Genomic DNA, 26,284 nt, shown 5'->3' on the forward strand with positions numbered 1-26,284 from the left:
TATTTGTTCCAGGGTGTAGCCTATTCCAGAAAGCCAGGAATAGTTCAACCGAACCTTGCTTACTCAAGGTATGCTGGTTTCAAAAACGTGTAGTAGGCTATAGTATTAAAAATTCTGAATATGTGTAGGTTTATGACATTTTATTTTCATTTATAGATCGCCTTCTTCTCAACAAGTTGTATGATTTAATGGGCCGGTTATGCTCTACCTTGGCTTTAAAGGTGGGCAAAAATAATTTTACACTGTAAAAAAGAAAAGAAAAAAAGTCCTGTGTTGTTTTTATAGAAAAACATGGACAGCTGTGGTTGTTTAGTATGTGGAATAATTTTGTAAAAATACAGTAAACATTTAAACATATTTACAGAACAACCTTCAAATGTTGCAATTTAAAACTGTAATTTACACACACACACAAAATTAAACTGGTAAATCTCTTTTCAGCTCTTTTCTGCTTAAGTATCAAGGCCACACTATTAAACAATTCCACCTATTTCAACTTAAGTTCATTTTTAAGTACAATTAACTTGATTGTACAAGTCATTTCAACTTAAATTATATTAAACTGACTTACAAAATCAGTTGAATCTTGTATAACTTGTATAGGTTGAAATTGCTTAGCTTATTTAGATGAGTTAAAGTAATGTAAAAACATAAGTTGCCAAGTTGCCCTGGCTTACTGATCATATCATTTTTTAGAGTTCAAGCACCATAATAACAGAAATCCACACGATGAATCAAAGTTATTCTTCAAGTTCAGGTAGATTGTCCACAAACTGAGATAAATACATAAATACATAGAATATGGTAACATCATTATGGTAACACACATGACATAAAATAATGCAATAAATATTAATTTAACAAGATGTAACATAAATCCATAATGCACATAACAAAAAACTAAGAAGAAACTATTATTAAAATGAAAAAAAATGTGAAGTGTCACAGGGAGTTCTGGCAAAATCAGTTTTATGGCTTTTTACTGTAAATTGTAAGATGATTTGTACATTTAACAGTACGTTTTGTATTTAATGGTACATTTAACAGTATTTTATTATTACCGGTAACTGGTTTGGCATTTTTGCAGTCTTTTACAGTTACACTTTAAGGTAACATTACATTGTGCTTACTAAGTACTGAGTAATATTAATTAACTACATGTACTTAATATAGAATTACGGTAAGTACATGTAGAATTACGGTTAGGGTTTCGTTTAGGGTTAGTTACTTGTAATTATGCATAAGTTACTGTTATTACTAAAGTAAGTACATGTAGTAATGTGTAACTACGTAATAAAGTGTTACACACACATATTTTACAGTGTATTTCATTGCTGAACTCTGGGTTTTGTTTGTAGACCGTCTCAGCAGGGGGGTTGTGAAGAGGTAGAGTAGTAATGTCTGATCAATCTGGGGGGTGGACAAGTCAATGACTTAATTTCATTCCCTCTTCCTTCAACATAGAAATCGTCCATGCATTTCCACAGCTTCATTCCTGAATGTAGCGAACGATACGGTGGCATGCAGTCTGGGCACCCAGGAGGGCTGTTTTCTAGACCCCCACGAGCTGTTGACAATGTGTCCTGGCGTGAGGGGCAGGAGGTTGAGTATGCGCTGGCACTGTGTTGAAATGCAGATGGGCCGAGACTCCGAGCAAGGGGTCGCGAGGGGGGCCGGGGTGGAAAGGTCAATCCGATGCGGCTCTCCATGCTTGGAGAGGGACCGTTTTTCCATGAGGATGGCTCCAGTGGTCAGGGTTAATGTGCTGGTTGAGGAAAGGAGATGTGCAGATGAATTCATTAGCGGAGGAGCAGAGGACCGTGGAGACGGAGAGCAAAGGGACAAAAGGCAGAGTCCACTCTGAAAGAGGGGGGCCGTTTCGGTGACCATCGGCCCACGAGCACCATAGTGACAACATCAAACAAAACAAGACTGTCCAAATATTCTCACTTTGATAAGATCCGATCGATTCTTTCTCACTTTAGGGGCTGTCGTGCAAACAAGAATCTTCTAAGCACATTTTTTGGTCTTACATGAGTCATGACAGCACATTAAGCGCACCGAGTTAAATTAATCTGTGTGTGATGATGGCGAAGGGAGCGAAGGTGTTTCGAGACATTGGGACAGACGCCATGGTTGATTGAGTGTGAAGTTTTTCTCTTTACTCATGAAATAATGGATAACTTTGGCTTTGACATTAGGTGGCATTTCGCCAGGTATTTGCACAAGATGGAGATCTCAGGGGGGCATCGAAAGAACATGGCAAGCAGAGACACTCAGAGATTCGGAACGCAGTCTTCGGGACACCGGGAAACCTGCATGGTTGTGTTGTCTGGGATCATATGTGATTTTTGGATAACTAAAAGTGAATGAGGTGATTTAATGGTCCCCTCCAGTATTTCAATGCAGACGAATCACGATTGACATCTCCTTGGTAGACCCACTCTAGCTTCTCAGGTGTTTCAAAAAACAATATATCATGTGTTTCTAGATCCAGAAAGATCACAAATTGTGCAGATTTGCCAACCTGTCTACAAACAAATGTCAGAGATCTAATTAGTACTTATCACCAACATTTTTCAAGAATATCTGAACTGCTTTCCATATTCAGTTAGCTCTTTAATCTAATTGTATGTGAACAATTGTCTCATTTTCTGGTTTAAGAGATTATGAAGAGGATTTTACGATTTACGATTATGATTTTTTTTTTAGAATGTCTAAAGTGTGTCATCTAAATTAAGTGTCATCATGGGATTTTACAGTGATGCCAGAAGAACCTTTTTGGGGTTTCCCATACCTTTCAGTGCTCAGTTCTTAAAAGAACAATTTTCATTGTATGATGAACATCTGAATAATCTAAAGATCGTTTTTCCACTATAAATAACCTTTTACGGAATGGAAAGGTTCCATGGATATTAAAGGTTCTTCATCTTCATTGCCTAAACAAGATTGTTCAAATGTTTTGATGCCACATATATGCTGATCTGCTTGTGATGGGCATTTTATATTTAATATTTGTATGTCATGGACAATTTTAGATTTTCATGTATAAATACTCATTTATATTGTGAATAATATTATAAATGTGTGCAAAGAAATATATGGAAAATATTTACTTAACTTTTTTTCTCCATCATTAAGTAGAAAACCTGAAGAGAAACATAACTATGGCTTTCAATATAATAAATGCATTCTGACCTTTAGAATAAATAAATAATAATAATAAAAAAATACAATTAACCAAATTGAAAACATTTAAATAAAATAATATTAATATTCAAATAAAAAAATTATATTAAACAAAATATTATTAAAAAATATTATGATCACACTTTAGATTATTAGGGTCAAATTCTCACTTCAAATAACTATTAACTATGAGTTTAGCCTTAAACTCATAATTACTGCTTATTAATAGTTAGTGAGATTGAGATGAGTTTAGGTATTGGGCAATATTAAGGGATGTCAAATATGGTCATGCAGAATAAGGCATTAATATGTGCTTTATAAGTACTAAACAGCCAATATCCTATATGCATGATTATGAGCAAGTTAATAGTGAGAACTGGAGCCTAAACTAAAGTGTTACCAATATTATATATATATTTTTAAATTAATGTATTAAAAAAGATTACATTATTTTTCTCCAAACTTATCAATGGACTTATGTGTTACTGTTAACCACCACCTTAACCTTCCTCATATGTATACAGTGTTTGAGTTGAGCCTGAATACTGGCAGGGACAGTTACAGTGAAACAATACCTCCATTTAGATCTCTCACACACACACACACACACACACACACACACCGCAGAAACATTGATTAGTGTCTGTACTAAAGGGAAATGCTGATTCTCACCTTATCTGTTATTCATTAACAGCTGGCAAAAAAAAAAAAAAATGAAATAAAGAGGAAATATATAACCTGCTACTGCTGCCGTCAGAACAGGATGACAATTTGCTGACAGAAAAAAAAATCTTGACACTTTAGGTTCCCGGTTGCATTTTAGCTTACACAGTTAATAGATGCAAAAAGATTCACCCCATGGGACTCTGTGTACACTCATGTTAATGTAGAAAAACTATACAGAAATGTGTACAGAAATTCAATAATTGTTGGAAAACCAAACCAAAGTCAGCACTCTAGATTCCAAATGTCAGAGTTATCGGAATACAAACAACAGATCTTTCTTGGATAAATAGTTGTATTTGAGTTTTCGCAGATTTGATTGTGTGTCAGTGAAGAACTAAGTGGTGGTGTGGAAAGGCTCAGCGTCCTTGAACAGATCTTGAAGGTGAGAAGACATAAAAGTTGCATGCTGCACGCAAAATATCACTGTGTTTTACATTGTCATAAAAGTAGACTATGGCATTATTATTGCCTATAAACTACAGAAGACTGTACAACTGATGGTTCAGTGCCCTTTATTGAGGAGATTGTATAAGCATCTTCCTGAACTATTCACCAAGATTTCGATTTATGTGTGGAGTTCCCACTTCAGACTTTAACACCTCACAGCTATAGATGTTTTTTATTTGATTGAATTTAAACGGAATAAATGGGCATAAACAAATGGATTAATATAGGTTTGATTAATATCTGGTCCAGCATATATATATATATTTTTTTAAGGGCCTTGATGTATAATTACATTTACACTTAAGAAATAATATAAATATAGTTCTGACTCTGAGTTGTTAATGAACTTCCCTCTAATGAGCCTAATTGAAAGTTTCTGAAGTGTATTTTCTGTGAAAACTAAGCTGTGTTTGCTTTGCAGGTTTTTGGTAAGAGCATTTGTACTTCTCATGGCCGTCCCGCGTGCCGCTGCATTAATGAGGCTGCTCCAAACCTAGCCTTAATCCCAGAGGAAACCATGCAGGTAATTGCCTTTGAATGTTTAATTGCGTGTGTATGTTGGGTGGGAGGTGGAGGACATTAAGTGAATTTGAGGAGGAGGGTTAAATTCACAAGCACTTGATTCAGTGTGTCTGTGGAAAGATATGGAGATCCAACCATAGAATGAATTAGGCCTGAATTCAGGGTTTTAAGGTGAATCTGAGAAACTTGTCCTGCTTTGTTTGGGCTAAAGACAGAATGATGCTGCAAATAATTCCCTTTAATAAGGCTTTTATTCATTGTGATAGTATCATGAGAGTTGTGATTTTACACCCCTAAAATATCAAAATAAAAGCAAGCTCATTATAGAGGCAGTTGCATGTATGAATTGCATTGTTAATGGATTTTTGTAAATTCAGATGCCAGGGTTGTTATCGTGATGTTTAGCTGTAAATAGTGGAATATGTTATAAGAAATAGTATTTCAGTTGTACTTGCTGATTTTTTCAGTATTATTTGAAATAAAGCTAAAATAAAATATAGCATAAATATTAGATGAAAAACGTTAGTTAAAATTGAGAAATGTTAACCTGGGTAGCTAGCCTAAATAGATAAGTTTAAGTTTAAATAAAATGACTAAAACTGAAATACAAATGAATTAAAGCTATATAGATAGTTAAAAAAAAGCTGTATAAAAGTGAGAAAAAAACACATAACAAAATATAAAATAAAATAAAAATATAAAAATAAACGCTAATTTAAAATGTTAATAAATACTATATAAATAATACTAAAATAACGAGATTTAAAAACGTCATTGACTCAAAAATATAGTTCTCTACTTTTGTTTAACAAACCAATAAATATAAAGAATCGATTTAAAGAAGTACAACAACATATAGACTATAAACAATAAGCAAAATACTTTAGTTTTTTTTCTGTATTTATATTATTTGCTTACCTGTTGTTAACTGATTTCCCCCTCTGGCCTCTGGGTGGCGCCTGTGAGTGAAACTCCCACAGACTGACGCACACAACAGGCCAGTGTGTAAAAAGCACGGAAACTCCATCAGACTACCTAAACTTTTAAAATGACCACTGGACATGCAAATCGCCATCAAACTTAACGCTAATGGCTAACTAACACACAGTCTGGTGGCCTGTCACAGGAATGGAGCCTTTGGCCTTCTTACGTCTGGAATGTTTAGGAGTGGCTGGGTGTTGGCAGACTAAACATATCTCCTTTTCTTTCAGTTTGAGTTTAATTTATGACACACACAACTGATTTAAAACCACCATCCTCATTCAAATACTATAGTGGAGCTGGAAGTCGATAAAGTTGCAGTCTGGAAAGTGACTGTCCTCCACCTCCAGCCACTCAAGTCATAGCAAACAAAAGCCAAGCTAACACATTTGTCTCATGTGACCTTTCACTATCATTGATGTGCACCTCTAGGCTGGGGGACGAAATGGGATTTGGTTGGCGTCTTTTTTTCTTTCCTTTCATGCCTCAGTGTGTCCGCATGTGTGTTTTTGGGTCATTTGTTTTCTCTGAGTCATTCCGTTTGAATATGCGCGAGCTATTAACCTGAGCGCCAGCTGTCTGAGTAATTGCCCAGCTCTAGTCAGGTGGACAGGACAGGGCTCAACATTCACATCTCTCTGGGCCGGCACAACTGCTGAGCATGAACTGTGCCAAATATTTTACAGCCAGTTTGAACTATTCATTGCAAAGTGCCTGATGTCTTGACTGAGGACGTTTTGACCAGACAGACATCCAGCGTCGGTAGGCCTATAATGGTTTTAAAACTATTTGAACCCTCATGTTGCGTTTGGGATGGCTAAAAAAAATATGCTTAACAGTGTCTGGTTATTTTTTCGAATCTTATAAGAACTGATAATCAATATCAGACATGGTAACATTACGTCCTCATCAAGCAATCAGATTATTTTAGTAGCCTATAGAATATTTATTTATTCAATAATTTATATATATATATATATATATGTGTGTGTGTGTGTGTGTGTGTGTGTGTGTGTGTGTGTGTGTGTGTGTGTGTGTGTGTGTGTGTGTGTGTGTGTGTGTGTGTGTGTGTGTGTGTGCACATGTGTGTATGTATATATATATATAATATATATATATATATATATATACATTTTACTTGTATACACAAGTATATATACGTGTATATATATATACAATTTTTTTTAAATTAATTAATATAAATATATTTTTTATTATATATAATTTATTTATATAAATTTAATACATTATTATTACTATTATGCAAACAACGTTGAACCCCCCTGACTTTATTAAATGGACAAAAAACACTGAGACATTAAAGAAAGTAAGTCGTATAGGTTTGAAATGTTGACTGAATGTTCATTTTTCGGGTGAACTGTCCCTTTAAGAATTATAGTCAATTTTATATAGCCTATTCAATATTTTTGTCTAATGCCTTTTCCATATGTCATAATAACACATACCTGAATGTCCATCTCAGGAGTATAGAGCATGTTTATTAGCACAAACTGCAGGGAATTACATGCTTGTTTAGTAAAACCTTGTGAACGTCTGATGTAATGCTTCAGAATTGCGGTGGGACAGGCAAAAAGGAAAGGGAGGTGTATGCATGGGGTCATAGAGCCCTGATGAGGAGCTAAAGAGGGCATCCTGACCCTGAACAGAGATGGGGTTCCTCCATAGATGCCTCCCTAACCTACTTCATTCATTTGTTGTGAGAGTAAATTGTCCTTATTGTCTCAGATAGGTGAGCTTTCATCTGTCAGAAAGGATTTGATACCTAACACCTGGTGCAGTGGGCATTTTAGGCTTGTTCCCTAGACATGTATTTCGAATCAGTGTATTCGGTCACTATAGCGTATTTTTACGGAAACAAAGAAGTCACTATAGGAGGCAGAAAAGGCAACAAGCCAATAATTCAACCTCAAAAGCCTGTGCGATTGGACAGGTCTTAACAAATCAAAGTTGATTCACTGGCCCTACACACACCTCTTGTAAGAATAAACACAACAAGGAGACTTTCATGTTTTGGGCACCATTCAGGAAAAGTGTACACATACCCACACTTACTCTCGAGTGTGTGTTGACTGAGCCAACAGTGTGTCAGTCAGTCGGTCAAGGCCCGAGACAGAGAGCCACAGCCAATCACAGGCCCTGTTTGTGTAGCGGTGTCCTCCCATGTCATTTTCGGCTGTGTTGTTTACACATCTATTTTAGACACTTTTCAAAAGTCAGATTCAATATGAACTCCAGCCTCTTCAGATTCTTTCATAAATGATCGGCTGTTTAGATACATTTATAGCTTTTCACTATTATGGTATTGTCTCATGTATGTCTGTTTGTATTTCTTCCATTTTAGGAGAAACATTCGATTCAAAATTGATCCTTAAATGAAACGTATAGTTGAGAACTCCCAAGTTTCTCTGGGACAGATCAAAGCTTCATTTGCTTTCAGTGGATACTCTGTGATCCAATCAGATCCTCTGGGCTCTTAATCAGCGTCACTCATGCTTCATTCAACGAGGATCTATCAACTCTTCCCAGGTATTAAATCAGCTTCTCATATCAGAAAGTTTGCCACGCCGCAAGTGTTTTACATTAAATTGACAATCTTTGGTTTTCAAATATAACATGAAGGGATCTCTTCCTTGTGCGTCTAATAAACCATGTTTAAATTATATATTTGAAGATACATTTTTTTATTTTTTTTATTACTTTTATTCATCAAGGATGCATCAAATTAATCAAATGTAACAGTGAGCATTAATAAAGCTACAAAAAAAATATATATTTAAAATAAATGCTGTTTTTTTGTCCGTTCTATTCATCAAAGAATCATTGAAAAAAAATGTCATGCAGTTTCCACAAAAATATTATTATGTAAATTATTAAATAAATATTACAGTAAGCAGCACAACTGTTTTAAACATTGATTATAATGGGGAATGTTTGAAGACTGGAGTAATGATGCTGAAAACTTAATATCACAGGAATAAATTGGATTTTAAAATGGATTAAAACAGGTCATTTAAAATTGTAATATTTGACAATATTACAGTTTTACTGTATTTTTGATCAAGTAAAATGCAGCCTTGGTGAGCAGAAAAGACTTTCAAAAACATTTAAAAAATCCAACAGACTCCAACATTTTGAACGGTAGTGCACCTAATATTTTATACAATATATTTTTAATATTTTATAATAATATAAAATGTTTTTTATAAAAATGTTATGGTGTGAGTCATATAAATTTAAACAAATTAATTCAGGTTAACTGTAACTTTGGACACTAATATTACTGTCAAAATAGGCAAATTTACCGGCATTTACTATTCCAGCAAGTTTGATGTTTTAAAAGAAAAACAGGCTCTTCAGTCAGTCGAGTGGAACGGTCGGAGGGTGCATGCTGGGGGTAAGGTCCAGGTTACTGTGTGGAACGAGACATGATCAGCGGCTGCTGAATCTCTCACACACACACTTCGCTGCCCTTTTCGCCCAAAAAGTTTCCAAGCGTTCCGCTCTGTGCCCCGTGTGATGGAGGGAGGAGGAGGGGGTCACAGATCCAAATGGCTGCCAAGCACAGTTTGGGTCAACCTGCTATGCTCATAGTTAACCTAAAACCTCTTGCTTCATCCCATTCACACTGGAACCACCATGAACTGACTTAAACCGGATTAAACTTGCTTTTGAAATTGGCCCATTTTTAGAAATCTTTTATTTAAAACACAAAAACCATGGAAGTACCATTCTGAGAATACAAAAGAAAATGACTGTTCCATCTGTTGCTATTCTTTCACCACATAGTTTTCATTTACAAATATACAATCTATATTCAAATATCAGTAACAGTAGCCTATATACAAATATTCCTACTTCGTTGGAATTGTTAGGAGTAGAAATTCGTCGAAAAACTTTACTCTTTCTTCAAACTTTGAGAATTAAACATTGGATGTCTTTAAAATCCTGTGTTCCTGTGATTATGAATGTCAGTTACGGAGCTCAGGCACCTGGCAGCATGTCTGGCCATAAATGATATTTGCATGCGCAGTTACTGCTCTTCCAACTGCTCCACAAACCTTCAAACCCACATATGCAAACTGCCCCTGCTGGTGCATTTATGAATCGCAGTTATGTCCTTCTATCTTTTATGTTTTGCTGTTATTTAGCACAAATGATGTAAATGTTTAGAGATGCATCATGGATTTTTACTTTTTTTCACTCTATTGGAAATTCATTTTAATCCAGTTAAGAAATTTGTTTTACTATAGGCTTAGCTGTTTAAGGTGGTCTCTTAGTCTTAGTCTAAACAGGTGAAAAGTGTCCAAAATCATTCTAACTGACCAGACTGGGACACCGACTAGACTTTTTTTCAGTAGGGCAAGCATATCTGATTTTTATATTTGTGGGGTGTTATGGTCACCTTCTCTATATGATGTCTGTTTCTCGATACGCTTTACTACACAACCTTTCACAACAGAGATGAGCCATTGCTTTTTTGCTTTTTGTTATTATTTGTTGTTAATGGTTAAAAAAGACATGAGAAAATTACTCATCCAATGCTATCTTCATGTGGCTTTGAAATATGTTTTGGGAGATGAGTAAATTAAATAAAATGATTGCTGTCAAATCGATTGCATCTAAGTTTGTTATGTGTGTGTGTATACACACACAAACACAAAACTTTGCGTTTAATCGCAATTAATCAATTTGACAGCACTAATAAAAATAAATGCGCACATATAAAAGCTCATACCATTAGTAAAAAATAAATAGAAGAATTATTTGGAAAAAAAAATCAGATTTTGTAATCATAATATCCATCTGTTGTTTGAAATGATCTGACTCTCTGAAAACTTCTAATTAACTCTTAAATCGCAGTGATTTATGTTTTATTTCTGTTCACTTCAGCAGACAATCCCGAAAAAAAGGAGTGAAGTTTTACCAGGCGAAAGAATTATCATGCACCATGGCTAAAGAATTTAATCACATTCTTCTGAGGAACTTATTGTTGTTTTAGTGAAAAGTGCACATATACTGCTTTGCTCTATGATTTAACTTTTAACTTAAGCTTAATCTGTTCTATTTACTTCTCTGGAATTTTGCATTACTTGCTAAATAAAATTTTGATGATAGCCACTTTGTCTTTATCCCTAGAGATTTTTTTTATATAAATCTCCTGTTGATTGAGAACAGACTATTGATAGTCTGATGAACTGAGACAATATCAAGCTAATTTTCATTTAATTAATTTTAGATCAAGTTAGTATTATTGAAACATCTTTAATCTAATTCACTTGGTGTTTGTTTTGTCCTGTGATCTCAGTTGTATGACCTATACATTTATACAGCAAAATTGAGCTTATATGCATATTCTTCTAAACACATTTAAACATTTATTATTATGGCTATTATTATTATTATTATTAAGCGCTTTAACAAGAGTCGACAAAGTCCAAAGTTCTTTCGAGTTGTGCTGATAACAGGCCAGTCAGTGTAAACACGCTGTATACCTGCGCGTTAGTCAGTGTGGCCCAGGACAGCTCATTTGCATAAAGGCCCTCAGCAGACGCCCACTCATTACCATATTTTATATCGCCTACCCTCTGGAAGCATCATGGCAAGTTATATCATTCAGTCCGACAGGGAAGTGGCCTAACTTTTCGGAGCAGGTGTCTTCGGAGGAGCTCATTGGAGGAGTGAAGAGGGGAAATTTCACATTCTGCATTTCCCTCTTTACACCTCCCTGCGCACTAAACATTTAGATGTTCGCAAAAATGGTTTCCAAGTTGACGTCTTTGCAACAGGAGCTGTTGAGCGCCTTGTTGGACTCTGGAGTTACGAAAGATGTGCTTCTGCAAGCTTTGGAAGACCTGGACCCAAGCCCGAGCGCTTTTGGAGTTAAACTGGACAGTCTTCAGATGTCGCCGTCCGGTTCCAAACTCAGTGATACGGATTCAAAGCCGGTGTTTCACACGCTGACCAATGGACACAGTAAAGGGAAGTTATCAGGGGATGATGAGGGCTCGGAGGACGGGGATGATTTCGACACACCGCCGATACTGAAAGAACTGCAGTCTCTAAACACAGAGGAGGCAGCGGAGCAGAGGGCAGAGATAGATCGGATGTTGTCGTGAGTTTATCACTTGTATAATATAATCATAAGCTGTTGCTACAAATCAAATAGATAGAAGTGAGAAAAAGACAAGGAGCAGCTGAACTGACATTGTAATGTAATGCAGTTAAAGGCCGACTGCTACTGTGAAATTACTGTCGTCTGACAAGCAGCAACTTTTGTCGTCATTGAAACACAGTTCATTTATTATTTTATAATACAAACATTTTCACTGAAAAAGTAAACATTTAGGCTACTAAAAATGTGCTGAGATAAAAAGTTATTCATAATTAAATAATTATGGAAACGTTTAATTGTTGCCTTCTAAAATCACAGGGCGTTGATACGGTCATACACAACTTTTAATTTAATTTCTGATTGAAGTTCTGAAAACTGATCAAATGTAGGTTAGTCGTTTATAAACTACTGCGATAGCCTACGTTAAATCGACGGAAAATATGTGGTTATAATGTAATGACCAAACTTTTCTCAACCGCGTAACATTGTCTTGAAATTATGGAAACGAAATTCAGTGATGCTTTTTTAGAACAAGATTTAACTACTGACTGCTGTGTGTTTACAAATTTAAAAGCACGCGCCAGTGTTTCCTCTTTTCACATTCTGGTTACTAATTATCTACCTGAGTTATTTCTTTAGAGATATATCAACTAAAGAAGATCTATTTATTATTAACCACCTCTCTCGAAAGAAAATAAATAGGCCTACACGCGCTCTGCTGTCTGATTTGATCTCTTTTGACTTTATCCGTAGCCTAAATTTATTTTTTATATGTAAACTAAATGATTGATGATAATTGTTATTTTGTTATTATTATCGCTATTATATGTCACTATAATTATATTATTATTTAAAATACAATTGCAACCAAAAAAATCAAACGCCTGAACGAATGTCTACTTGCATTTTATATTAGGCTATAGGGCTATTTTTAGCCTATAATTCAGCAAATGGTATAATGAACATCGACGTCACGAAATAAAGCTGAAAATCAAAACTAAAGCACGTGGAGTTGAGTTATTAATTTTATCCTATAAATCATCAACTGAAAGACACACAGTGACGAATGATTAGCGTGAAAGGAGATCTAGTTATTCATTGTCGAAAGTTATAAAGCAAGCTCGCGGACGGACATATATGTTGTCAGTCTCCAAATCAAACCGTCTGGACCGATTTCAAGAGCAAAGGTTTAATCTGAAATTACTATGGTAAGACTCAACTTCGTTTTAATGCATCTTTAAGCATGTCTGCCGCTTTTCGCGTTTTCTCTCCTTTCTTATTTATTTAGGTCTATTTTTTATTTAACTTGGTAATAAACATTACACAGCTTTTAATTTAATTTTTAGGAATAGCCTATACATTTAATAATATATTAATATTATGTTGCATTAACAGCAAACTACCAGTCTACGGGCTCGAAAATAAGCTACATGATTATGTCTATTCTTATATCTTTCTAGATATTTCTCTGTGATTTTAGGCTATATATAGCCTAGGATATATAGGCCTATATCACCTAAAGTTCATGTAAAGCTTTCAAATTCACCAGATAAATTTAAATGCTCTCTGAATGTGAACGGTAGGCTAATATAGCCTATTTATTTTGAAATATGAATAGAGTTCATTGGATTTATTAGCATCCAACAACTGTTGATGAATAAAAATTAATGTTATTATCTTGAAGCTAATTCCATATATTTATTTATTAAGCCATGTCAAATTCGTTTAGTTTCTCTAATATAACCAGCTTTTTTTGTTTGAGTTTTTAGCAATTTTCTTCTCACGCAAAATGTTCTCCTTCTCTCTAAAATACAGAGCATTTTTAAAACCAAGTTTAAATATACTTTAGGGCCTTCTAAGTATTATTGTTTTTGAAATGGCTTTACAATGTTCTCGGTGAACAATATAGCAGTCGTGAAGTCCTTCAGTTGTCTCTAACTTGTCCTTTTGTAATTAAATCACAGTAGTTGGATTGCGTGCAATGAAGTCTTTAACCTTTGGAATTATTTACAACCTATTGAATACACTGATTAACGATTGTTTATTAGCGCTGGGAACAATTGACCGCACTTACAAAACAAATAACATGTTAAACAGATTAATAAATTTACTTTCATAAATATAAAAGAATCGAAACCAACAGTTAAAAGGTGACTTAAACTATAAAATGAGTTTGTTGTAGTTATTGTTTTATGTTTCCGGTCTCTTCAGGGAGGACCCGTGGCGCGCGGCCCGCATGATCAAAGGATACATGCAGCAGCACAATATCCCTCAGCGCGAGGTAGTGGATGTGACAGGACTCAATCAGTCGCACCTGTCACAGCACCTGAATAAAGGCACGCCTATGAAAACGCAGAAACGCGCTGCGCTCTACACCTGGTATGTCAGGAAACAGCGGGAGATCTTGCGACGTAAGTTAATATTTGTATTTCTTGCTGCATGTGACAGTTTACTGGAGTGTTACATTGAGAATATAGGCCTATAGTAAAATAAACTGCCTGGTTCAACTGCATGAAATGAAATAGTAGGCTAGTCTATCATGCACCACTTTCCACCAGAATTTTTCCTTTTTTATATAAAAAGAGTTAATGAAATCGTTCATGCGTGAATTATGAGGATTATGCAAAATCTATTCTTTCTATTTAATAAAAATCATTTTCATTCTTATTTTTTTTCACATGTTATTTTAGAGCGATACAGATGCAGTAAGGGTAGAAAGAGAGTATTAGTGATGCACTTAAAAATAAAGATTCCAAATGAATGTTTTAGCATTAATGCCATAGAAGAACTTGTTTTCGGTTCCCGTTCCCCCCATAGTGTGAAGAACATTAAAAAAAATCTTAAGAAGCATTTTCCAATATAAAGAACCTTTTGTGGAATCTTTAAAGGTTCTTCATGGAACCAAATATACCAACAAATAACCTTTAAGAGTGTTGGCATATTATTATAAAAAATGTTATACTATTTTTTTTTTGGAGACTGGCTACTTACTGCATCATCATTTTGAATTTATGTTGTCATAAAAAGCGCAATGACATAAAATGGACAGTCATATAGAATTATGCAAAGGTCAAAGTTTATCCCCCATGGTGATTCAGTGTAACATCACACCCTGAAAGCTTAAAAATGACTGCATCAAAGGGTTAAATGTCCATTTCTTTCAAGAGATTTTACTTTATTAAACTAGGATTAAAAGCATATGCTCATTTAAACTTTATGTCCTATATGAAAATTCTGAAAGTGACATCAAAATTCCTCTCTTTTACGTTTCAGAATTCAACCAGATCTCACATGGCTGTGGCAGCAACATGTCAGACAAAGCCAATCAGGATCAGGTGCTATTTTTTCTCTCAGACTTTAGTCAGTCTGCGCAGGGTATGGTGCAGCCAGGGGATGATGCTGCCGTTGAACCTGCTTGCAAGAAGCTCAGACGCAACCGCTTCAAATGGGGGCCTGCATCCCAACAGATCCTTTACCAGGCGTACGAACGACAGAAGAACCCCAGCAAAGAGGAGAGGGAGGCACTGGTAGAGGAGTGCAATCGGTACGGAAGAACTTGCTCTGAATGTCAAAACTACTTCCTCACTTTTATCCCAGTTATGCTAATATGTTTCTCTTGACTACATTCAGGGCTGAGTGCCTCCAGAGAGGAGTATCTCCATCCAAAGCTCATGGGCTTGGCTCCAACCTGGTCACGGAGGTGCGAGTCTACAACTGGTTTGCCAACAGGAGGAAAGAAGAGGCTTTTAGACAAAAATTGGCCATGGATGCCTACAGTGGGCCAACACACAGTCTGAACTCCCTCCTTTCACATAGTTCCCCACATCACCCACAAGCCAGCAGCTCCCCACCAGGAAAGATGCAAGGTATTGACACATTCATTGGCTTAGGGTCGGAAAATACATTTATTGATCATTGTCTTCTCTGCGGTATGGTGTGGCAACGAAGTTGAAGAAGAGATGAGGTAGTTGATGAGATCAGGGGAAAAAAAAGAGAGCAGGGCAGTGATCAATGAGTGTGTGACAGAGTGAGCTGAGCAAATGGCATTGTTATTCCCAGCTTTGAAACACATACCAAGAACAATCTGCATTGTACCTGCAATCTCAGCTCTACTGAAGTCAGCAGGCAAGAGTGAGGCACAAAGAGCAGCCACCCTTGGACAGGACACAGGGTCAACCCTGGGTCATGCGGCTCAACTCACTCTCGAGTCCTAGTTATACCTGTAGGGTCACTGCGGTTTACTGCAGGCCCACTCCTCTGTTATCTAACGAATTGTATTCCCAGAAGGATTTATTGACTTAGTTTGATATGGCAAGACTTCGGCAGTAAAAGCAATACACTCTTTGACTCAACCAGCTTATTACCTATTGTTGCTCTTTCATGTTAGAGCGCCAAAGAGCCAGAGTGCTTTCGCAGTGGGTGTTTTGCTTATTTCTACGCATGTGGCACAGCAATGAGTGGCTTGTCTGTTTGCGTGTGGTGTTTCCCTCTGCACACCTGACCAGTCAGTGACCTCAGGTTGTGTTAATTTGGATGAGAAGGGGGAGGAACGGAATGGTATCGGTCTTCTCTTCCGTGCTTTTAGCCGAGGGTCTTACAAGGTGTCCCGCCAGATCCCTGCCAGCAGAATCAGCTGTTTTTTGGTGTCAGAAGCAGGCCTGACAAGAATGGCACAGCAGGACCCCTCATCACGTTGCCAGGGCACAGCCTGTATTATGCATGCTTAATTGACAATTAAAATCCTCAGCTACTACATCTCCCAGGCCTTTGATAAGGGACTCCCTTCTTCCCTGCTCTCTTTACCCTGTCTCAGCAGGGAACCCTTTTGTTTATGGTATATTAGAAGACTGTAGTGACTGTAACCGAGGTTCATTTATCTCTGCTGGGCCAGGGGGAGGGACAACTCGGATCCCCTCTCACCTTTATGGGCTGGGGTATAGAAGCAGTAGCTGGGCTCTGAGCAGAACAGCAGGAGCTGTCCGCTGGGCTTTGGCTCTTTTCGGGCCAGACAGGACTGATGAGCCCCTTCTGCTCGAGGTATGGAGGGTACTGGGTGATTCCCGGTCTCAGCCCCCCTCTCGGAAACTACGCAAACCCTGGTTTTGTTAAGAGGTCGTTACCAGGTCAGATCGGAGAGAGACTCTACTTTTTTTATTGATTCAGGTTTGGCCTGTTGATAACAGACAGGCCATTTTGTCGCTGCTGGAAGGTCAACTGATATGTGTTTTTGGGGCCTACTGTGATCTTCCCTATGTTTGTGTTGTGGTGCTGTTGGGAAAGCAAACCGCTTCCAGAATGCTCTTTGATAACATTTAGGTAGAAAATGTTGGAGTGGTTGTCTAAAGCACTAAAACAGTATTAATCTAAATCTTTAAATCTATTAGTAAAGAAACTTGTATTTGAGTCACCTCATGACCAAGGAAACTAGAAAATGTACCCTTTAAGTAATGATTTTAAATTTACCCCCAATATATAATAGCAAAGGAGAAGCAGAGAACTGGAGAGTTAAGCAACTATACTTGCTTAGTCTATTGGGGGCCACAGAAAGGCTGAAAGGCCGAGTACGTCCTGCTAAGACCCAGGAGGCCTCTCATATGCGGCAATGCTATAATGAGCACTGCCTGGGGATGAAGAGCAATGCTTTGATATTACATGCATCCCAGGGAGAGCTGAACCCTTTAAAATCTGCTGAAGTCTACTGCTACCACTCCCCTTTAGGATTTCCCACCGCCCTCTGCCTTTTAAACCAAAGTTTGCGGTTGCAGTTTTTGTATTGGTCAAGCTATACTAAAAGGCGACTACAAAGTGAAGCGTTAAATTTGAAAACAAAGTTGATTCGTAAGTAGTGACAGAACAAAATCTTGTCCAGGAATATTGATAAGCCAATATTTAGCTATTTTGATAATATTGTATGACCCAATAACCTTATACACTGTCTAGATATAGCTACCAGCAATGGTTGCTGAGAGTGTCCGTTGCTTTTCTGAATAGCGTAATTAAGACTTGGTTTATGATACCATTCCATGTAACTTTTATGTTGTGGTCTCAGAGGTTGTATTTCGGTTCCTGGTTCCCTCAGAAACCGAGCCCTCCTGCTGGTCAGCATGGCCCAGACAGCGCAGACCTGAATGATTGAGCGTGAGAGGAGATCCCTGCAGTCCGAGTGAATGCCTGACGGAGTCAGACAATAGCCTGTTCTCTCTCTGACACTTTTAGTGGGTGCGCGGTAGTAAAGTAAAGACTGTTTATGGTTGCTGGCCCATTGTGTGCTGAGCAGGTTGTAGGTCCAATGGAGTGCTTTATTGTCCTGCACTGGTGTTTACAAGACACTGTAGAGAGCTGGCAATGCTGTAAGTGTGCAGAGGGGGGCAAAGTTGTGTCTGCAGAGTTTCCCTGCACAATGAAACACAAAAAAGGATCAATCGATTTGTCCTAAGACCTTTCTGTCATATTTTTGCTGTTCTGCTAGTCTTTTTGTATGGTGCGTCACTTTGGGAGCACTCCGGGAAAGAGGTTATCAAAAATAAAGCCTATTTCATTCGGCTGTGTCGTCATCTTGCTTGGCTAGCCAAACCTGGTATTTGAATGTAGGAGTAAAGACTTTTGGACTGAAAAATGCGTATGACATTAGCATTAATTGAGTAATGTTTACCTTGTTCATATCTGTGGAGCTTGGGGTTGGCAAACACCCATTCGATAGGAGACAGGCTGAATTCCTGTGGCCCTGAATGTTCAAGAGCACCCACAAAAGATAAAAGGTCTAAACAGCGAATTAAGCTTCAGTAGAGCATTATAATTTCATAAAGCTTTATTTCACATAGATTTCATGCAGACCTCTCTGCAGAGTTTAGCCTGGACATTTCTAGTAGTCCTGAAGACCTTGAATAACAGGTTCGGGTGTTTAATTCGAGCTGGAGCCAAACTCTGCTAGAAAGTGGCCCTCCAGGAGAAGGATTGGATAATCCTGACGTAGGTTATGAAGTTCTGAAGGTCAGTGCAGCATATTTTTCAGAGTTGCAGACAACCCACATGTACACATTAAGATGACCTTGACCGTTCAGGGACCAGGTGCGGAGGGCACTGTTTGTTTACTCTGCCCTAACTAATAGATACAGACTGGGCCAAATTTGCAAAGTATTTAGGCAACTAAATCTGATCATTTTCTTTCTTGCTTTCTTCCTTAATAGGTGTCCGGTACAGCCAACAAGGTCCGGGTGAAGTCAGTTCCTCATCGACGATCAATCACCATAGCAGTAATGCCATGGTAACCAGCCAGTCAGTATTACAGCAGGTCTCTCCAGGTGCACTGGACCCCAGTCACAGTCTCCTGTCACCTGACGCCAAGATGGTGAGCACTTCTGAGCCCAGATAAGATAACGCATGCCTGCTCTTGACACAGAAACACAAAGTAGGGCCCTAATAGATACCTACCTTCACCCAGTAAGTAGGATTACAAATGCTGCATTGTACTTCCCAGTGCTAAACCTAGAGGCAGACGGCAGGCCTTGGCCCATAGTGCACTGCAGGGCCGATCTTAGCAAATGTTAGCCAGTGGAAGTGAAAAAGGGGCACGGCCGTGGCTGTGCCAACAAACCTGACAAAGAAACATTCTGTTTGTATTGATTAAATGCCCCGCAGAGGAGGAGAAGGGTGGAGTTGTGCTTGTTCTCTGTCGGATGAGTGACACTGGCGCTCAATAGAGTCGCTTATCTGAATACTAATGTTTGAGTTGGGCGAGATGTTCATGTAGCTTTTTGTTTCAGGACAATTTTCTATGCATTAATTTTTCTAGCAAGGTTGCGGTGTTACGTTATAGGTCAAATTCATCATGGTTTAGGGTGGGTTTCTGTCAACGGCAGGGTAGGAGGAAGGGAGTATGACAGCAGCTTATCTGAGTAGTCAGACGGTTGTCTGAGCACGGCCAACTCTTAACTCGGCTTATTCAAATAAACCTCTGTGTCTCTGTCAGGGCTCCGACACCTTCTTAAGATAAGAGTACAGTTGAAACAGTTCTGACAGAAGCATTCATTCTAGTCAGTCCGTTGAACTATCGGTGCATTTTCTTCACAGATCTCTGTATCAGGTGGAGGTCTCCCTCCAGTCAGCACCCTGACCAACATCCATGCATCTCACCATGTGCACCAACAGACCCCCAACCTCATAATGCCCCTCTCTGGAGTCATGGCCATCGCACAAAGTGAGTGACCCACCTTGCTTTCCTTTTCAGATTCTTTATACATTCTCCACTTGACGCCTCATTGTTCTCGCATCCAGGTTTGAATACGTCGCAGGCACAGACGATACCTGTCATCAACAGCGTTTCAGGCAGTCTGGCAGCGCTGCAGCCGGTGCAGTTCTCGCAACAGCTAAACGTCCAACACCAGCAGCTCATGCAACAGTCAACTGGCCACATGAGCCAACAGCCCTTCATGACCTCCGTCTCACACTCACACAGTCAGTCCATGTCCTCTGTCCAGTATCTACTGATCTAGTCAAGTTCTTTCAAACAACTGTTGATGCGATTTTCTGTTTGTGTTATCTTTACAGTGTACTCACACAAGCAGGAGCCACCCCATTATTCTCACTCGTCTCGGTTTCCCCCCACCATGGTGGTGACGGATGCCAACAGCCTCAGTACACTGAGTTCAATGTCCTCCAGCAAACAGGTCAGTCATCCACAACATTTACCAACACAGATTTAAGTTGTTAGACTACGTTCAGACTGCAGGCAAATGTGGCCCAAATCCGCTCACAGTTTGCTCACATGTGACTCAGATCTGCTTTTCTCATGACAGTGTGAACAGTACAAACCACGTGGAATATGATCTTTTAAAATCTGATTTGTGCCACTTCCATATGTTGGACTAAATCCGATACAGCGCGGATGTTTAGCAATGCGACCACAGTCTGAACAGTAATATCTGAATTCATGCAGAGCAACATTCGTCACAATTCTGCACTCATGGGTGTCACTTTTTTACATACCCAACGTTTTCAAGAAAGTTGCGTAAGGTAGTCAGTGAAGGACAGTGATGTGTCAGAACTCATAAGTTTTACAGTGACAGCTCTACATACAAGCAAAACATGAGGGCTTGTATTATAAATATTTAAAAACTCTGCTCTCTCTTCCGCGGCAGATCACACAATAAGTAAACGCATAGTCACTTACTTCCGTATGCCAGTGTGTTTGCTTTATCATTCTTTTGCACATGTGGGTCAGTTCAGGGCCATGATCCGTTCACACTGGAATCTAATATTGGCCACATTTAAAACAACAATGTGAACAGCTATCGGAATTAAATCGGAATTGAGCACTAAGGCTCGCTGTGTGAATGTAGCCTTAGATCTGTTCTAACAGAGTTGATAGGTTTCTTTGTGGGTGCTCAAGTCTATCTGCATGTCCGTCATACTTCTGCAAGCTTCTATTGGGTAAATAAACCCATGTGGGATGGAATTGTTTACTGTAATCACTTTTAGCTTCATTAAAGCTACAAAGATGCGTATGACATGATCCACAAACCTTTTTAAGCCAGCTACTATTCATATTGCAATCGCGTGTCTTTTTTCGCTCATCTAGTGAATTTATGACAATCAGTTGGGCAAAGTAATGGCAGCAAAGAGAGAGAAAAAACAGAGATACCAAGAAAAACGTTTATCATTGAATTTTTTTCATACCAGATTCCAAAAAACATTTAACATTTTTTTAAAGTGATCAGCATAAGATTCCTGGATAGGACTGGTGTTGAGTTTTTCAGTTAGATAAAGGCCAATGTGGTTTTAATCAGGCGGAGAATCTGCACACAAACCCAGCCTGCTTCAGTGTCTTTGTTTAGCTGGGTTTGTTGAACATCTCGATCAGTGAAGCGAACCAAGTGGATACTCCTCAGAATTCCTATTTCCTTTTGAACAGCTTGACCAATCAGTCACCCGTGATCCAAGCCTGAGCACGACTTGATTGATGAAACTGCCTTTCGCTTTCTTTGTCACACTTTCTTTCTTTCTTTCTTTCTTTCTTTCTTTCTTTCTTTCTTTCTTTCTTTCTTTCTTTCTTTCTTTCTTTCTTTCTTTCTTTCTTTCTTTCTTTCTTTCTGTAAAATTATTTTAGTTATATATTAGTTATATATATATATATTAGTTTTGTTTTACAGTTTTTTCTATCTTCCTTTCTTTTCTCGCTCTCAATGCAGTCATTCCTGAGACCAGTTTAGCAGTGAGTTCAGGAAATGATCCTCACTGTTAATCAAAGCCCTCGTGCTCCTTCGGCTCCGCTGCCGTGGATGGGAGTGTATGAAGTAATTACGTCTTTTCCCCTGCGCTCTGTGACCGCTCTAGCCTGAAATGCGGTCAGCAGTCGCCGCTTTTACATGCCCAATTTCCCACGCTGCCACATCACTGGCAGCACACACCCTGGTGGCTTGAACTTCCTGCCAGCGTTGGCTTCACTTATCAAGATCTTGTCTCTAATTCTGAATAATATGCAAATGTTCTCAATATTTCACTTGTGTGAGATTATTGGAAATGTCGGTTGAAAGCATGTAGATATCCCAGGTATGCGGTTCCTCAACCCCCCCCCCCCAGTACTGAGAGAGCAATTTCAAGCTCTTATCAGCCTGCTGTATTTGGACTGGGCGGTGCAGTGGGCACTTTGGGGGACATTACAAACCACGCTCTGTCTTTATTACCCTCCTGTTTGCCGAGCTATCCCACTCAGCCCAACAACAAAACCTCACCTCCATTTGGAGACCTGCATCTAATGAGTGTAGTCTGAGCAGCTGGCCGGCACCTTTATCAGGTGCGTCTGTTTGTCGGCCAGCGGGTCACGACAGGGTCACCTGCCTCTCCCTCTCCCTCTCCAAAGAAAGAGTAAAAACACCCAAACAATACGAAAATGTCGGTTACAATGGAAAAGAGCGCACAGGGATGAGGTTTATATTTGGTCAGGTGTGGCTGATAAGGAAATTCCACTCTCGCAGGATTTGTTCACATTTCATACGGAATACTTGTGTGACCATTTCCTCTTTCTCTCTTTTTTTTTTAGTGTCCGCTGCAGGCCTGGTGAGTGTGTACACCTGACTTCCTCGATGCCTAGCAACAGGAGCACATCGTCCTTCCCGCCATTCCCCCTCAACGTGCCCGTATCTGTGGCAACCCATAATAAGTGCTCGCGGCACGTTGGATGATGAGTTTGTCAATAAACCAGGGGCTGCAGTGGAGGGCAAGACCCACAAGACCGAACACTGTCGGGTCGTTCAAGAAGTCAGGCTCGGACGATCAACAAAGGGTACAAACTTTAGTGACAGTATTTTCCTTCTCAGTGATGGACGAACCATATTAATGAACATGGGTGTTCCTGAAGAACAAACAAATAGGAAAAACAAGGTCAGACAAAGCTACAGATACAAAACGGCACCAGAAAGGAACGAAAAGACACCCGCTTTCCAGCCACTTCCTGGAATAAGAGCACAATATGTTTCTAGATGTGCTCCGTGAACTGTGTGGACACAATGACAATCAGCCAATGTTAGAAGCATCTGTAAGGTTTTATGTAACGTATAAGTGTGATGCAAAAACGTCTTCCATTAAATCTGAATGCTTAGACAATGTTCTGTACAGTTGGATGTAAATACAAGCAATTATTATATCACTATTATGAAGGATGTACATATTTGATAATCCATGTGGTGTGCTTTTATCTGTCTAAACATGTAAACTGTGATTTAGGATGTGACAATCTAAGCAACAGGTATGACGTATTGGAATATGCAATGTGACGGAGTGCGGAGTTTCCAAATGTGTTTTTTTCGACAACAATCTTAAAAGTGAGATAAATGTTAAAGCACATTCAACAAAACCTGAACCTATCGATCTACCTTTAAGTCTGGTTTTAAAATAGACACTACTGTCAATGTTGACTATTTGCATTGGTGTCGTCAGATAGATAAGATTCATCTTTCTGTGCCAGCGTTCAGATGGAGTAACTCAGTATAACAGACTCCCAGCCAAGGAATACTGGATTAATTTTTACGGTCGATCAGAGAGACTGATAACTCTATCCGCATAGCCGGTCACCATCTTTGTGATGCCGAAAGGGAACGGCCATGAATCATGACGACGTGCCTTTCTAATCTAAATATTGACCTACAATCAAACTGTCATTGTCATGGTGGAGAGATATGTGAAAAAGAGCGTCCTGTTGAATTGGTCAGTGTAATTTTTATCAGTAGGAATTTCATGCAAGTTGGGAAATTGAGCCCGTTCGCCATTTCAAACAGTATTATTTGCTCACACACAACTCTGGACTACCAGGAAGCATTGTGAAATCGTTTTTACTGTGGCTCTTTACCTTGTTTGTTTTTTTTACTGGCGTGTAAGTCCATGAATTGAAAACTGACATTGTCGTTTTGGTAAACTGGAGAAACTAGTACACACGTCCCTTTTTTAGTCCCATCTGAGAGTTTGAATACTTGTCAAAAGGTCACTTCAATGTTTTTTTAATAAATGTTGTTGACTATGTTCCCACTGCCAGTTGACCTGAGGTTACAGTACTGGTTTATTCTCCTGTTTATGCTGGATTTATACTAAATGTGATTCTTTCCACATTGTATTATTTTTGTATAAAATGAAATCAATCTTTTAAAATCCCTATTTATGCTTTACAAAAAAAAAAAAGTTTCAAGTAAAGTTTTTTTGCTCAAGATTGATAACAGTGGTCTGTCTCTGATTTGAAATGTGAAATTAGATCAAATTCTGTATTTCTTATACATTTCCTCATACTGAACATTATAGTCTAGTATTTGCCAAGCTACAGTATTATGAATTTTACTGTTCCTTGCTTAGTTTTTCTTTTGAACACAATGATTTTTATGACATGGGTGTTAGGAATGTGTTTCCGTTCAGCAAGGGCCCATTACCAACCAACTCCTCCTTCCTATCTGCCTTGTTAAATCCCATACACTTTACAGGACACATGACTTCTATTGTGTTCTTAAATCTTTTTAGTTTGCACAATATTTTGACAATTTAAGTCCAGGTGCTTCTCATTAATTTCAAATATGTTGTGTGTTGTATGTTTGGAAGAAAACCTCCCTGTTGCTCTTTGTTTTCCTCCTACAGGTCTGAAACAACAATTTTTCAAATTCCCCACATGAATATTACCAAACTTGGAGGATGAGCCGCACATTGTTGATGGAAACTCGTGCCAATGCCACACAGAGCGAGTGACTATGTTGTTGCTGTAGGGTGGAAGAGGATGCTGGGAAAACATGATGGCTCCATGAAGACAATACACTGTAGGCTAGACGGTTGTCATTAGGTACTTACGCACAACATCTATTTATTTTACATAGGTCTCTTTTAATAAAACAAGTGTTGTAGTTTTAGTGACAGTCTTCTGTTTTTATTTAAATAACTTGTTCACAATTGTGCCTACATTTTGTCTGTGTATGTAGAGATTACTTTATATTTTTTCTTTATTTACTGTTGTGACACCAGTATGAATAAAAAAAAAACTGTAATTGAGTATTTATGGGAATATGTACATTTTAGGCAGGTCTGCATGACCTCTGACTGTTTTGTTTTTCTTAACCATGTTTCTTAACCCTTTGGTGAAAAAGATTGAATATTTCAAATATTTTTTGAATATGACCAACAATTTGGAAATGAAAAAAAAATTGTTAAACCTAATTCCATAGCCAGTATTTAGCATTTCCTAAATACACCGAATTAAATACTATTTTCACACTTTTGAAGGGTTATAGCATGACTGGAAATGATGACCAATAAAAATAGTAATATTTACAGATGTTTCTTTGTTTTCTTCAAACATCACATCTTTTCACTGACACTGTTGTCTCCTTGGATACAAAGTTCACCAATAAAAAAAAAAAAAAAAACTTTATTAGGGGCAAAATTGCTGGAAATGACATCATAGACAGCCCTTTATTGGGGTAAAACTTAAAATCTATGCATATACAATATCGTTCAAAAAATGTGGGGTCGGTAAAATTTGTTAATGTCTTTAAAAGAAGTCTTTTATTCTAACCCAGACTGCATTTATGTGATCAAAAATACAGAAAAAATGTAATATAACTTTTTAATTACTTTTTTTAATTTAAGTTTTTCCCCGTGAAGCAAAGCTGAATTCTCAGCATCATTACTCCAGTCTTCGGTGTCACATGATCCTTCAGAAATCATTCTAATGCTGATTTGCTGCTCAAGAAACATTTTCTATTATTATCAATGTTCAAAACAGTGTAAGACAATTGAACATTAAGCAAAAATTAAAAT

At 38.1% G+C, this 26,284-nt stretch overlaps 1 protein-coding gene across 6 annotated transcripts in view; it reads left to right on the forward strand.

Annotated features, from left to right (window-relative positions):
* Positions 1–24,699, forward strand: part of hnf1ba (HNF1 homeobox Ba) — a 30,294-nt gene extending 5,595 nt beyond the window's left edge. Inside the window, exons 2-13 of one of the 6 annotated variants that reach the window (XM_079609068.1) lie at positions 4,226–4,297; positions 4,784–4,885; positions 8,228–8,412; positions 11,673–11,998; positions 14,210–14,409; positions 15,272–15,542; positions 15,629–15,864; positions 19,186–19,346; positions 20,069–20,195; positions 20,273–20,452; positions 20,546–20,664; positions 23,037–24,699. In XM_079609068.1, the coding sequence (XP_079465194.1) occupies positions 11,787–11,998; positions 14,210–14,409; positions 15,272–15,542; positions 15,629–15,864; positions 19,186–19,346; positions 20,069–20,195; positions 20,273–20,452; positions 20,546–20,664; positions 23,037–23,057 (1,527 nt within the window). In that variant the 5' untranslated portion in view covers positions 4,226–4,297; positions 4,784–4,885; positions 8,228–8,412; positions 11,673–11,786 and the 3' untranslated portion in view covers positions 23,058–24,699. Of the gene's footprint in view, positions 1–4,225; positions 4,298–4,783; positions 4,886–8,225; positions 8,413–11,250; positions 11,999–12,982; positions 13,207–14,209; positions 14,410–15,271; positions 15,543–15,628; positions 15,865–19,185; positions 19,347–20,068; positions 20,196–20,272; positions 20,453–20,545; positions 20,665–23,036 lie in introns of those variants that run through there. The other 5 variants (XM_079609065.1, XM_079609067.1, XM_079609069.1 and 2 more) reach the window with 5 other exon arrangements.
* The last annotated feature ends 1,585 nt before the right edge of the window (positions 24,700–26,284 follow it).

The sequence above is a fragment of the Phoxinus phoxinus genome (genome assembly GCF_949152265.1).
Source record: "Phoxinus phoxinus genome assembly, chromosome: 4".
Taxonomy (NCBI): Eukaryota; Metazoa; Chordata; class Actinopteri; order Cypriniformes; family Leuciscidae; genus Phoxinus; species Phoxinus phoxinus.